The sequence below is a fragment of the Periplaneta americana genome, chromosome 4, assembly GCF_040183065.1.
Source record: "Periplaneta americana isolate PAMFEO1 chromosome 4, P.americana_PAMFEO1_priV1, whole genome shotgun sequence".
Lineage (NCBI taxonomy): Eukaryota > Metazoa > Arthropoda > Insecta > Blattodea > Blattidae > Periplaneta > Periplaneta americana.
In genome coordinates this window covers 269,361-285,882 of record NC_091120.1, presented here as the reverse complement: position 1 = coordinate 285,882, position 16,522 = coordinate 269,361, and the positions used below count along the sequence as shown (strand labels likewise).

General features: G+C 36.0%; 1 protein-coding gene across 1 annotated transcript; it reads right to left on the bottom strand.

The window, feature by feature from the left end:
- Positions 1 to 282: 282 nt before the first annotated feature.
- Positions 283 to 5,488, bottom strand: LOC138698769 (UPF0235 protein C15orf40 homolog; the record flags this gene model as incomplete). Its single annotated transcript, XM_069824991.1, has 4 exons — positions 283 to 585; positions 823 to 950; positions 4,787 to 4,901; positions 5,468 to 5,488. Coding segments are annotated over 4 exons (363 nt in total), but the record flags the coding sequence as incomplete, so codon positions are not given.
- Between the last annotated feature and the right edge of the window lie 11,034 nt (positions 5,489 to 16,522).

The following is a 16,522-nucleotide window of genomic DNA, read 5'->3' as shown; positions in this document are numbered from 1 at the left end:
AAATAGAAGGGGAAACATTCTGCAGACAAAAAGAAGATACTAGGCACACTCTATTATTTTGTCTGGAGAATGATGTAAAAGGAAAATATTCTTTAAAGAGTCAATTCTAAAAGCATGGTGTAATTTTTAAACTTAAAGCATAAGGACTAGCTAAAATGAATAATATATGTTCGTAGTAAACATTTTGTTAAGGCGAGTACAGAAATGTAACAGGACTGCCATTGACGGATGGTGTAAACAGAAATGTGCCATGGTTCTGTGACAATGATCAGATTGCAGATGTACTAGTGATGACTTTATTACTTCGGTTATTACAATACTATTGTAAAATTTCCTCATATTATTTTGTCACCACTGAGAGTTAATTCTGATTTTATCTATCTGAAATTTTCTTCTTGAATACAATTCAAGACTCCATTGGTCGTACACAGTCCACGTTTAATAAGTTTCTTCTCTCCTGGCTTCAAACCTTATCATGTTATTTAATTAACCAGTTCTCGCGGTTTCCTTCAACTTGACCATCACTTGATCTGCGGTCAAGGTACCTTCAGCAACCACCACAGTCTTGAGTCTGGATCGAGATCCCTGTAACAAATTAAATAGCTCCTCTTTAATCAAAGCCACAGTATAGGCTGGAAGTGATATTAATGCCCAAGCAATAATTTGCTTCACTGTCTACGAATGAAAGAGGAGAAACATTGCGAGAGTTTGGAGCTGAGAAAACTGAAGCTGTTGGCCACTTGTCTCACAACTACATACAGCGGTGCTATGCTGATAGATGGCTCTAGCTGTGACTACTTCGACATAAACAAGTATAATTACCTTCTCTAAGGAAATGTCACTTTTCCTCACACCCAGCACAGCTGCCAGGAACTTCACAAGCTCCGTGTTTGCCTCGCCTTCGACAGGGGGTGCATTGATCTGTACCCCAATTGCTTCACTGCCAATCTCTGAAGGTGATTCGAATTCATTAAGTTGCAACACTGTACAATGTCACTGTCTAACTTAAATCAAATATTTAAATGAACAAAGTGCAAGAAATTTTCATTTTCTGCATAGTAACCAGAATAATCATGCAAAAATTACATTTTAATTTGCACTGGATGACTATCATCACTAGGCCTCGGATGTCAGGAGGCTTTCGCGTTTATGTACAGAAGCAGAAGATCCAATCTTTTGAATATACACCCACTGGACCTGTTACTAAAAGCTGTTCTCTAGGACCAATCAATCCTTCTCTCATTGCCTTGTCTGATAATGCGGTGAATATACAGCTCCAAAACTTTGGACATTTCTACATGTAAAAACGCAAAACTGTTCATCCACCTACAACACTAATGGAGTAACAACAAGCCTTCAGTCCTTTCTGATTAATTTAAAGCAACTTTTTCTTTGTGTGGAGAAGGGTCCACAGCTTCCAGCAGGTTTATTGTGCCTTACCACAACTTGTGGTGGTGCTATCTGTTGAATCAGCCATGTAGCTGAAGTCCCACTGGAGCGCCCTTTCACCACCCGAGAGCATAATATACCTTCTCAGCTGATCCATTTGTACGCCAGACATATATAGCTCTACATGGGCATTTCTACGCTTCCATTACATGCATTTTACATGAAATTTGAATATACTTTACTTTATGGGTTCAGGCAAAAATAGACATTTATCACAAAATTCGAGGTCTAATCATGTATGAGATGATTTTGGAAGTTAATAACACTAATTTCGTTTTACTTTATCTTCCCTCCCCCCTACAAGCCACATGACCTTGAAGCTGGTGGGGGCTTGTGTGTATCCAATGAAACCGAGAGCTGTACTGGCAGAGTTACTCATACAAGAGAGGTCATGGTGGAGGTACCAGACAAAGAAGCGACTTACCATCTTACATTTTTACACTTTCAGATAGCCGAGCAGCACTCAAGGCATTTGAGGCCCCCTTGGTTAAATCAAAACTGGTACTGGAGTGCCTCATGTTACATAACACAGTTCAACTGAAGGGTGCCAGGACATGCAGGCAGTGCCGTCACCTCCCCATCGTCGAATAATGATGCAAGCAATTTTCTGTTATTTTCAAAGGGACTGTTTCAATAGGGTGCGAAATATGCACAAAATTGCTGTTTTTCTACAAAATATTCACTGCAATCAAACTATTTTAATCACCAAAAATCAAAGTAAAATAATTACCATAAAATCACACCCCTATTTATAGGTATTCTTGGTGGTGAAAAAAGCAGTTTTGTGTTGAAGTGTTAGCAAGTGTACTACTGCGATAGAAATACCAGCTCATTAAAGATGTAGTGTGACCAGTGACTGACTGCGTGGTGTGCAGTCCTGTGTATGTGTGTCCATGCAGCTAACTGTGATTTACATCACCAAGATTCAAACATGAACTAGACAATGATCCATATCCACAGGATAGAGCTATAGTTCAGACTGCTAGAATATTGATCACTGCTTTACGAGAACTTTCATGTCATCTGGCCTGTGGCATCATCAGATATCACAGTGTGATTTATTTTTATGACAATTCTTAAAAATATGAGTGTTTGGTCATCCTCCTCAAAACATTAATGAACTGAAGGCCAGGTTGCATGACGAGACTGAAGCAATTTCCATTGAGATGTTGCAGGGAGTTACAATCACCGTGTGTTCACGAAGAATGGAGAAAAGCATACAAAGAGAAGGTGGTTATCTGCAGCGTGTTATTTCTAAGGAATTATACTGATGTAAAGTGAGTGATAAGTGGCACAGCTGTAGACTTTTTAAAACCAAGTTTAAGTATATGGAAATAAGAATTACATATAATTAAATCTCCAAATTGCATAGGCGTAGCATACAATGTGTATGTTATAGTTGTACTTTATCACTACAATAAAGAATAAGACATGGAGTAACTATAAGCAGTGAGATATAGTGTCAATATGGACTTAGAGAACTATTTCGATCGCTATACTTAATTTTATGTTTTAATATTTAATATGTTCAGTATTGTTTAATGTATTTAATAGTTTTTGCTTTGTATTCCTTTGCTTTAATATAATTTCAATACTGCTTGTCATACTGTGTAAATTAAATAAATAAATAAATTGCAGAAATTTAACTATGACGAGAACTATAGACAGTGAAAGATAAATGCGTACTTGAACATCTGGTAAGTAATTTATATTGTAATTTACGTGTGATTTCGTGGTTTATAAATATTAGTATACTGTTACTGACTCCTGTTTCCATCTGTATTCCTGTTCTTGGTGGCTTCTTTTATATTACTTCGTTCTGCAGACCACTGTTACAAGTGCGTAACAGTGATTTTGCTTTTTGTCCTTATACTTACTTACTTACTGGCTTTTAAGGAACCCGGAGGTTCATTGTCACCCTCACATAAGCCCGCTATTGGTCCCTATCCTGAGCAAGATTAATCCATTCTCTATCATCATATCCCACCTCCCTCAAATCCATTTTAATATTATCTTCCCATCTATGTCTCGGCCTCCCTAAAGGTCTTTTTCCCTCCAGCCTCCCAACTAACACTCTATATGCATTTCTGGATTCGCCCATACGTGCTACATGCCCTGCCCATCTCAAACGTCTGGATTTAATGTTCCTAATTATGTCAGGTGAAGAATACAATGCGTGCAGTTCTGTGTTGTGTAACTTTCTCCATTCTCCTGTAACTTCATCCCTCTTAGCTCCAAATATTTTCCTAAGAATCTTATTCTCAAACACCCGTAGTCTCTGTTCCTCTCTCAAAGTGAGAGTCCAAGTTTCACAACCATACAGAACAACCGGTAATATAACTGTTTTATAAATTCTAACTTTCACATTTTTCGACAGCAGACTGGATGATAAAAGTATCTCAACCGAATAATAACAGGCATTTCCCATATTTATTCTGTGTTTAATTTCCTCCCGAGTATCATTTATATTTGTTACTGTTGCTCCCAGATATTTGAACTTCTCCACCTCTTCAAAAGAAAAATTTCCAATTTTTATAGTTCCACTTCGTACAATATTCTGGTCACGAGACATAATCATATACTTTGTCTTTTCGGGATTTACTTCCAAACCTATCTCTTTACTTGCTTCCAGTAAAATTTCCGTGTTTTCCCTAATGGTTTGTGGATTTTCTCCTAACATATTCACGTCATCGGCATAGACAAGCAGCTGATGTAACCCGTTCAATTCCAAACCCTCTCTGTTATCCTGGACTTTCCTAATGGCATACTCTAGAGCAAAGTTAAAAAGTAAAGGTGATAGTGCATCTCCTTGCTTTAGCCCACAGTGAATTGGAAACGCATCTGACAGAAACTGACCTATACGAACTCTGCTGTACGTTTCACTGAGACACATTTTAATTAATCTAACTAGTTTCTTGGGAATACCAAATTCAGTAAGAATATCATATAAAACTTCTCTCTTAACCGAGTCATATGCCTTTTTGAAATCTATGAATAACTGATGCACTGTACCCTTATACTCCCATTTTTTCTCCATTATCTGTCGAATACAAAATATCTGGTCAATAGTTGATCTATTACGCCTAAAACCACACTGATGATCCCCAATAATTTCATCTACATATGGAGTTAATCTTCTCATGGACTAAAAATTACGAAATCTGACCTGCGTGTTTCCTAGTACCTAGCCTAAGTGAATACCAAAAGCCTGAGCAGCCTACCCTAACAATTAATTACAGTATAACAATACCTTCTCAACACTTTGAAAATAAAAGAGAGAAAATGTTGCTGCAAATAGCTCAATCTACATAACAGTCCAGAAAGGACATAAGCTTACCTGTTACAGCATTCTGCTTGGCACTAGGTTTCGCTTGGATTCTAATGGTTACATTTCCCTGTTTGTCAGTAAATACAGCTGACTCAGCAGTTTTCTCTTCTATCTGTTTTGTTTCCTGCAATAAAAAGTGATGTAAGAGTAGATTAGCCCAATGATGCCATTCAATTTTTTTTAATTCAAATTGGTTTAATTTCTACCATTTTACACTCAAAAATAAACTTGAAAAAACTCCCTACCACTGACAAACTTAAAAGAATATAAGAACAGTCCACATAAAGCATGTAAGGACTTTTGCTTGCCATAATCTCCTTTGGTAGGAAATGGATACCAAGACACAAACCCTTTTGACAAAAGCTTCATCGAATCTCAAGGACAGCGTGACAAAGGAAAACAAGATGTAAACCATTTGGAGACAAAAAAAAAAAACAGCAACCAAAAAGAAAATAACAAAAGCAAAGATGGATGCGTACGTACCGGTGCCATATATTAGTCTACATAAAAGCTCACAGATTTGTATCATCATTAAAAAACTTCTGAAACACAAAAACAAAATCCACACTGGAGGCCAAGAAATTGCAGAATGCTTCACCAAATAAGCATATTGCCAGTATGCTTCTTCAGATCCATTACCCCAAAAGAAGAAGGAAAACTTAATTTTTCTTCTACTAACTGTAAACCTACCACAAGTAACAAAGAAGATATTTTTCAATAACAATTTCTCCACGGAAGAGCTCACAAAAGCATATAAGGCCTGGAAAAAAGAGATGTGTAGGATAAACTAATATCTCAATTCATCAAACACTCATAAGAAAATGCTATAATGCCCTTTCAAAGCTTTTTAATTTGATTTGGAACGCCAGTGTCCCAGAAAGTTGTAGAAAAGCCATTATAATACAAATATTAAAAGCAAGCAAAGATTCAACAAAAGTAGACAATTTTCGACAAATTGCACTGACAAGCACTGTCGCAAAAATTATGAAACAAATGATATGCACAAGGTTAAACTGGTTTTTAGAAGGACAAGAATTATGATTTAGAAAGTTTCAGCAAGTTGCAATGCTGAACCTAGATATTCGATTCTCTGAATAAAACAGAATTACACTATCAGTACTGGTATTCATTGATTTCAAAAAGTCAATATGCTAGTAATTCAGTATGGAGGCAGAAACTACCCCCAAAAAATGACATTTCTTGTAAATAGGTCTATGCTGAGAGTTCCAAAGCTTCCTTATCCAGGAATTTATAACTAATAAATATGGCCACAAATACTTAAAAATCAAACAAGCCCACACTACATAGGCCTCCCACAAGGATCAGTTTCCAGTACCACCTTGCTTCCAGAAAACAGAAACCTAAAAATTGCTCTCTTTGCAAATGATTTAGTCGTAAGGATTTCATGCAAGAAGACAGATGGGTTAAAATTATCACAAGAAATTAATGAAGCATTACAAGATTTAGCCAAGCGGTAGGCCTATACGGAAAATTCCAGTGAAATCCTGCTACCAGATATTTATCCTAAGATACGAGTTAGGACAAATCCAAATATCATTTAACATGTACACCTATGCAGACAAATTGAATGTGAGGGGTATCATACATGACATTATGTTTAATTATAATGTATACTTGCGAATATAGGAATATAAGTTAAATATAGTAAACATAACCTATAATTTTCATACGACATAATATATCGGTACATATGTAATGGCAGGGCATTGGAACCACTAAAATTAGACAGAAAGGGGCAACTGGTACAGTAAACATAACCTATAATTTCAGCATATCTAAATACCCGTGCAGTGCAACTGAAAATTATTGAATCGTGCATAAATGAATGTACAAGAATTTCGCAATATTTACTCGAAATAAAAGCAGGTATTACACATACGAACAACGTAATTTTCACACCAAAAATAATGATACGCCTTAACTCGCAAGTGAATTGTCTGAAATGCCTCATAATCATTGTTTTAAATTTTATTAATGCAATTACATTACATTTGAAAGAAATATAGGTTACTCTTTATGCATTCCAACTAATTTATATTGTTGAAAAGCAGCCCTTCGTGATCGGGTTAAGGGAGTCACATGGCCTGCCAGCCTTACGGCCTGTATTAGATGATTAGATCACAATGGCAATGGCACAGTCTATTGTTCCTATTACTCACAGCGCTCCAAGCGGCTAGCAACTATCGCGAGAAATGCAAAAAATCATCCCAAGCTTCGCGACTGTATATATTAGACTGTGTATATACTATGATCTAGGGTAGCAATACAGTGTGTATTCCTTTCAAGACGGCGACTATTACTTAATTTTAGCAAATGGGTACTTACAACTTTTACTTTCTTCTTGCTGAAATTTTGTCTGTGCATTATACTAGAACAGCAAAATTGTTGCCGGCTAAAGTTCAATATAGGCACAACATTTTTACTTCTATGAAACATACAAAAATATTATTCATTAAACTTCCATCGTTTAACCTCATGACCACTTCCCTATCTAATATCTCTTTAATTTAATAGTGATCGATCGTTCGCGAGGAACTTCCAACTCTTTCAGCTCGCGACTCTCAAACAGGCTAACAACTCACTAGTGTTGCCAATGCTTGTTAATGAAATTACTCACATGAAATCCTGAAATTATCCGATTTTGCTCCAAAATACCCACATATAATATTGAAATTACCCTCCAAAATACCCCCCCCCCAACGTTCCAAAAATAATTATAATTAAATATAAACATCAGAAATATAAAATAAATGAACACCAAATTGCATATTAAGTTAAAATTTAAGTCTATTAACTATACTTGTTTTTTTTTTCTTTTTAAGATGGGACATGACAGGAGCGTTGCGATCGGAAAAATAACTGAATGTCACATAGCGTGGTAGGCCTGTTGCTATGGTATCTAGTATCCTAGATCATATATAAAACAGATTGACCAAGCTTATATTAAATTTAGACGCAACTGGAAAATAACGGACGCTATGCGTCGCTAGTGTCCAGAAATGAGCTTGCAATAACAAACACTAGATGGCAGAGTACCTGAACAGTACATAGAGTAATACGACTTGGGATGACTTTTTTTACGTCATGCCACCTCCAAATTTCTTTCTCTTTGTAATGTGAGGTTATGTTACAATAAGACACTGATGTGTCGCTAAATTGTAGTATACAGAAGCTTGTTTTATCCAAATTCATCAACACACATAGATGACATTTTGGTACATGGCTGATATAATGTTTTTTGCGTTCAATATATAATCTGTCATCATTTGATGTACGAAATCTAATTGTTTTTAATTTTCAGTATACAATACCTCCCTAGCAACAATTATCACAAAATACTAAAAAGATCAGATTTGTCTGCGTTTGTTGAATGCACATCATGATGCTCACGAAAAGGCACTAATTTATTTTGTGTGAACAAGATTACAATTTTTGAATATGAAGGAAAAGCAGGTATCCCTCTTCTGAAATTTATCCGAAAGGGGAAGAATTACAACTCCCTCTCCCCAAACTTGTTTCCTCTTTTTCTAGGCCTATATGTTTTCATTTTACAGGTGTATTATATGATGCGATATGGAAGCAGATAAATAATAACTGTACGTTTCTCGTCCACATTAAATTCAACGTGTTCATAACGTAGACCTGATATATTGCTTCATGTAGGCTACACAGCTGGCAGTGTTCTTTTTACGAATAAGCGGTCGTACTAATCATTTTCTTTTCATCTGAACTATTGCTAGAATATGCGTTTGTGTTTTTATTTGCTCTGTATGTTGTTAAATAACTACTGAACATCGTCTTTGGTTAACAAATTGTTTCTAGTATTCGTTTTATATCAGTCTTACGGTATTGAATTATGTCCATAACGTGGGCGAGATATTATTAGGCTGGAAAATTCGCTCTGAATGCATTTTTTTACACAATTTTCTAATTTTCAGCAGATTTACGATACCCTGTGCGGTTTCTCTGCCAATGCAGAGTTAATTGCAATATACGGTAATTCTGTTATTTTCCTGACACTTTTATATCCGTTCTCAAACGTGCTGATTTAGATTCTTTACCCTACTGTAGGTATTTTGCTCTCTACAAATCATCGTTAGTCAAATGAAATAGCCTATAATAGTTGTTTGCAACGAATTAGTAGACAACCTCAATCCCTCCTACCGCCTCCCTTACGAATTTCTTTCTCACTTTAATTAAATTTACTTTATACTGGTCCTTAAATTACTGAAACTAGTGCTGAGGTAGTTACGGTGATTTCTGAAGTGAAAATCGTTCAATTTATAAGGGTGAAATCAAAAATAACTTTTGTAGCCTTTCCTTGTCCTTAATTGGAAATTTGAGTAACTTCATATGACGACAATATTTCTTCCTTCTTCTACAGTTAACATAATCGCAGATGGGCATTTCTAAATGAAGTTTGTTACACAGAAACCTTTGAGACAATATTGACACTTGAAGTTCTTTATGTAGTTCATCTATAAGAGTTAAATTAGCGCTGAGGTAGTTTCCTTCATACTCAGCTTATTCACCTTACATACATGAGTCTGTAACAGGTTAGGTTTGGTCAGTGCTGTCATGGTAATTTTTTTCTTGGCCATACACCCCACCCCTTGTTTTCTCCCTTGAAATATATTTTACTCTCCCCTCTCTATTTCTCCAATTGTCATTTAATTATTTTTTTAATACTAAAGAAGAAGTAAAGAAATTGTTTTGCTTTACAATTTAATTGTACAAGTTTGATTTAAAGAATACACCATGTAGCACCACCATAGATGCACACTTGTCTCGATGAATCTTGGAGTGTATATTTGCAGCACTTCTTGTTTTTCAACCATTATTTTATATAATTCTGGATTCCAGTGCTGAAGAGGTGGATAATTTTTGTTTATGAACATCAAACAAAATAGGCGGTAGGTACAGTAGGAACAGGAAGAGATGATCTAAGATCTGTATAGATCTCCACGTACACAACTTAGGCACCCATATGCCGTATGGCTCCTTACAGACAAAATTTTCATTTCCCCATACGATTAATTAAAAAAAATTGTAGGTTCCATACGATATATGGCCTCGTGTGGCCTCCATGACAGCACTGGGGTCAGTTAGTTTAGGCACTTTTACACCTTGCATGTACAATCAAATGCATCTCCACAAAAAAAATTCCTTATAAATTGAACGGTTTTCACTTCAGAAATCACAGGAACCGCTTCACCCAGGTAAGTAGTTAGCAGTTAATCATTTCAAAGCTCTTGTTATATTATGAAATAGCATCACACAATGCTGCCAAAATAAATGTTCCCAGTGTTAAAATTACAGAGTGTAAATTTCGCTTAGGACAGTTTTTGCTCTGGAAAATTAAAGGAAACAAACAGTATATCAAACCAGTAGCTGAGACACAAAGCACCTGAAATTCGAAAGTGGTTAAACATTTTTATATTTCGTTCTTTCTTATTTACCAGCAACAGAAGTACCGATATCAGATTTTTTGCAGAGCTAATATCAGAGGCCCCTCCTATTAGAGAATGTTTTGAATATTATTATATTCTGGAAAACTACATTGGCACATCAACCTCCCCTCCCCCCGCCTGAATTCTGGGCTGAAGCACGAAAATTTCGAAATGTACAAACTACAGATGCGGCAGAATATTACCACAATGGTCTTCAGCAAGAATTTTGTAAGACATATCCAAATATCTTCATGGTCATTATATGTATTAAAATAAAACATATACTACATGTGAAGTACCTACTAAAAATGAGAGACATAGAAATGGGAAGGACAATAAAAAAAGTGGAATGGACAAACACTAAGAAACTATTCATCTTGGATCAGTATGAACAATAGGACACTTTTTTTTGGTGTTAGTGGTATAGAATATGAAATTAAGTTGCATCAATAAGTTTTTCGAGTTTAGCATTACTTTAAGTATTTATTGTCCCCCTGTTGGAAAGATGGAATTACTTTGTTTGAAACTTGATGAAATTTTATTGTACCTTAACTCAATTTATTAAGGTACAATAAAATTCAAAATAATAACTGCAGGCCATTTTAAAATAAATCTGTTGGATGTAAATTATTTCTTAATTTATTAGGACCATAAAGGTATTGTTACAAGCGATAGATTGAATCATTTTTATCTTAATAATTTAATGTAGGATGATTATTTCGGGAATTGTTATGCTCTAAATTGTGAGGATATTTTAATACTTTTTTAAAATATAAATTTGGAATATGTTTCCAGTTAGTAAAGAGTAATTCAGAGAGACAGAGGTCTCAAGCATATTTATTGACACATGCCAGAATTATTAAATATGAAAAAAAGAATTCTTGCACTAACATACTGTTTATAAAGTAACCAAATCTTAAGAAATACAGTATATGTACTGGTATTCTATATAAAGGCATAGGAGTGAATATAAATCTGTTTTAAGGAATTCCTATTTAATATTCCTGCTATAGGAACATGACAAAATAAATACAACGCAGCATGGAAGCTAATTCAACTCTTATCGAGTATTGTTGATGAGATGTGTTATGAAGGTAGACCGAATCATTCAATATAAATGTATAAATAGGACGAATAATAATAGATTAATTTCAGTGTATGTAGTAACAAAACTGAAAGCAGTAACTAGTCTATGAATGATGTCTTAACAAGTATAAATAAAATGGACTCTTGACAAGAGACACACATTTGGCTTCAGTAATAACTAGGACTTCAAGGAATTTATGGTAGCTCACCTGTCAGGCAAAACTCTGAATAGTCAGCATTGTCGAACTATAGAAGCGCGATTAAAAAGTAATTTTTTCCCCACCCATTACATATGATTGCTTTTTTCAAGTCCCGGTAATAACATTATTAAATTAATTATCCCACATATTTGGGTGGTGCCTTTCTTTGTTTCTGACATAATTTATGAGAGTTTCTCTTTTACACTTCAATAGAGAAATACAACTTTCAGTGGACAATGAACGTGTAACTCTAATGGAACTCTAAGAACCACAGCATTAATGTTTTCTTCTTTTCTTTCATGCCCTTTAGTTTTTGTTGCAGATAATATCATGCTATTGGATAATTATACATGCACCTTTCTAATAAAATTGGCATATATTTCACTGGTCTCAGAAGTAAAATTAAATGTATAATAGCTTCTCGGTGCAAAATATTTACTGAAAATTATTGTAGGATTTGACTAGAAATGTCACTTCTCAGGCAAGGTTATTCGTGGATGACTGTATAATATACAGAAAAAATTAGTGATAAATCTTACATCACCGCCTGGCAAAACTAGCTTGACGTTATTGAAAACTGGACTACAACAAATAAAATTAAAATCAATGTGAGCAAAAGTAAATCAATATGTATCCTTCTGCAAAACACAAAATTAAATTCGTCTCATATACCAATTAAATGGATCACCAGTGTCACAAGTAAACACTTAGGTACTGTATATATTTTAGTAACAAACTGGTTGAAATAAGTCACTAATATTACAAGGATAGCCTGGAAAACACTACATTTCTTTATGCGTATTCTTAAGAAAGCTAACCGAAAGTCAAAAGAATTAATGTACATAACCCATGTTCGGTCCACTGCTGTGGAGTAATGGTAGGCACATCTGACCGTGAAATGAGTGGGCCCGGGTTCAAATCCTGATTGGGGCAAGTTACCTGGTTGAGGTTTTTCCGAGGTTTTCCCCAATTGTAAGGCGAATGTCATGTAATCTATGGCGAATCCTCAACCTCATCTCGCCAAATATCATTTCACTATCATCAATTCCATCGAGGCTAAATAACCTAGTAGTTGATACAACATCGTTAAATAATCAATTTAAAAAAAGACGTCAGATAAGCAGAGGAAGTTACAAAAGCTTGTAGTGGCGAAGAATTTAAAGCGTCTGTGTTGTTAAAAAAAAAGGGAAGTACTACAAATGGCAGAAAAAGTGGATAGCTTATATTGATGTATTTGTTACGTGACATTACACAGGAGATATCACCACATATAGTTGTAAACAACCGTGGATATTTTAAATCTGAAAGTGTACTTTAGTGTAATTTTTTTTATTGGGTTATTTTACGACGCTGTATCAACATCTAAATTATTTAGCATCTGAATGATATGAAGGTGAAATGAGTCCGGGGTCCAGCACCGAAAGTTACCCAGCATTTGCTCGTATTGGGTTGAGGGAAAACCCCGGAAAAAACCTCAACCAGGTAACTTGCCCCGACCGGGATTCGAACCCGGGCCACCTGGTTTCGCAGTCAGACGCGCTGACCGTTACTCCACAGGTGTGTAATCAAGTGTTGCTTTGTATAATAAGAACTGTAGACACAGTGTATACGGTAAATCTCTATATGCATTTGAAAAGATTAGTAATCAACTTGACAGAAATGTTCGTGTGTCACAATATAATTTGTAATATTTTATTTGTTAATGGCACTCTTATTTTTATTAAAGTATGCGATTTAGCAGTTACATGTACTTCACAAATGTCTCAATTGTTTAAAAAACAATTAAATGCATTTATGACATTTGGCACAATAATATGAACATTTTCCAGTTTGGTAATAAATTAAGTGGCAAGAAAATGTTCATGTGTCACACCATATAATATTTAATATTTTTTACATTATTAATTATTCCTTTTCATTATGATTTTCTGTTTATATTTTGGAATGCTTACGTTAAAAAAACAGTGATGTGTCTTTCATGAACTCCTAAGTATTTGATTAAGTATCCTGTGAAGATCATAGTTCGAAAATGTTACGTGTGTGACTATGGAATGACCCATCAGTATTGTTAGTATTGTTACAAATTACAAAACCTGAAACTGTTAGAATGGGATCAGGAGTAGTGACAAAAAATGTAATGTTGTAGGCCTACATCAACATGACTATTTTAATCCAGTTTCTAATAGTTTTTAAGGTTTGAAGGCCTTTTGAGGTAAACAGTATTGAACATGTGAGGGAAGGGCTATTTCTTGGTAATGGATTAGGCCTGTATATTTTATAATATTATTAACTATATATTGTTAAAGTACCTAGTAAATATCGTAATATGTATATTATATAATACTGTAAACGAGACAATATCACGGGCTGCAAACTAGATTATTCTTGTTTTTGTATAATTATACGAACAAGTCTGAAATAAACAAGACTACCATTGGTTAGGTTAGGATAGGATTACTTATATATTGTAATCAGGCTATATGCACAAATTTTCCAATATACTACTATCATAACTAAATAGGTAATGTTAACATTAATTTTCATAAGTTTTTGTGGTGCAAATTAAAATAATTCAAAGTAAAGTATAACAAAACTCCGACAACATTATAATTATGAACGTCAAATTCTCTTATTTTATTTATTTTTCAGTGTTTAGTCCCTTATTTCCCATTGTTCTTTGGATTTATCATTAGTGAAATATCAATTAACGGATAAATTATGTTATACACTCAGTTGATAATATAAATAATATTCACGACAAATATATAAAAACAGAAGAGATAACGAATCATAATTTAGCCCACCGATAACTTTATAACATGGTCTAAAAATTCTAGGTAGATAGGCTTTGCGCGAGACTCTGCATTGTATTCTATTCAATACAAAGGCGTACTTTATCTTATCTCTCCGCTTCGCCCACGTGACAACTATAATTAGAACTCCCTCGTTCCGAACTTGCCTAGGTCATATAGGCCAATAATATTTATCCATGGTCATCAATTGTCGACAGTACATACCGTTGCTTACGAGAATATCTCGTAAGCAAGAAATAATCGATTTAGACCGACCAGACCGGTTCAGAGTTCGTGTCTCGTGATGGTGTTGGTCATTATGCCATCTGTTGACGATTATTGAACTACATCAAGCCGGCCTCGACTGCAAACCCTAAAGCCTATATAAAAGAGCTATCTGTTAGTATATATGATCTAGGCTAGTATCTATAGGTCTACCACTTCGCGCACAATGGCAGCAGTACCATAGACCTCATCTTCTACAAAGGCCCTGAACTCAACCTTACAGAACACAGGGTGTGTTACAACACAGCAGGAACACCGCTAAAAAAGCACTGCCCAATAATAGCAAGCTTCTCTATTCACGGTCAGACAAAGCCCACAAACCATCCCATTCCGGAGACACCCTATTCAAGGAAACTAGACGAGAACGCGATTAAGAGAACACAACCTAAACGCTGCCGCAAAAACCCTAGAAGAGCTCATCAAAGATGCCACCGTGCCCAGGTCAAAAAGAAGAGCCCAAAAGTAGTTCGACGGGGAATGCTACCATGAGAGGAGAAAAGTATTAGAGAAGTTGCACATCGCAAAAACCACAGATAACCAAGTGGCTCTAAGAACCTACTGCGAATCCAGAAGAAAATACAAAACCCTACTGAAACAGAAACGGAAGGACTTCATCGAATCCGAAGCAGTTAGGATGGTGGAGGAAGCCAAGAGAGACCCCCACGTGGCTTTGAAGCCCAGAAAATCTCAAACCATAGGACAAATAGACATGGCCACCTGGGAGGAGCACTTCGCTAACATACTTAATCAAGGGAAGAACGCAGCTGCATACACAACGAAGACTATAGACAGAGAGCATACTAACACACACCCTTTTACAACAGACGAAGTACAGGACACCATAAGGAACCTAAAGAACAACAAGGCGGCCGGCCCGGACGGGATCTTCAACGAGCACATCAAAACTTCAGCCAATCTACTTCTCCAAGTCATCACAGATCTTTTAAACCTCTGCCTAAGAATGAGCAACATACCAACTGGATGGAGATCGTCGACCTTGAAGGTGCTACACAAAGGAAAAGGCGATCCAGGCGACCCGAACCAATACAGAGGAATAGCCTTGGAAAACAACATTTTCAAAATCCTGACCAAACTAATAACAAAACGTCTCACAAGAGAAACAGACCACAAAATTCCCGACGAACAGTTCGGTTTCAGAGCAGGACGAAACACACTACAAGCAGTTCGAAACCTGATCGGAGACATAGAAGATGCTCTAAGATTTCCCCGTGGCAAATTCCAGACGGTCTTTATTGACTATACCAAAGCCTTTGACACACTCAATAGGAACGTCATCTCATCAAAACTTGAGGCAATGACAGGAGAGAACAAAGCACTAATAACACTGATTCAGAATATACTAAGGAATAACACGGTCCGAGTCTCTGACAACATCAGCATATCAGAAGAAATTACCCAGACCAACGGAGTGTTGCAGGGAGATCCACTCAGTCCCCTGTTGTTCAACATTGCCACATGTGATTCAGTCAGCAGAATACGACAGGAAGCGGAGGAAGTGAAAATATACATCTATGCCGACGACATGGTCATTGGATCACATGACGCAAACGAGCTGCAAAAAGCAACTAAGGCACTGGAGGAATGGGCCGAGGAAAACGAACTACAGATCAACCTAGAGAAAACCGTGCAGATGACTTTCCGAAAAGGCGGACGAATATCAACTAATGACAGAATACTGCTGAAGAACGAACCAATACACATGACAAATTCATTCAAATACCTCGGCATGACCCTACAGACAACAATGACGTCTTTCAGAATCCACGTCAAATCCAAAGCGGCAGCAGCTACAAAGGCTATATACGATATCAGATCACTGAGTAGACTCTCCCTAAGTTCAGCTATGGCACTCTTCAGAACGAAAATAGTCCCCATCCTCACCTACGGGAT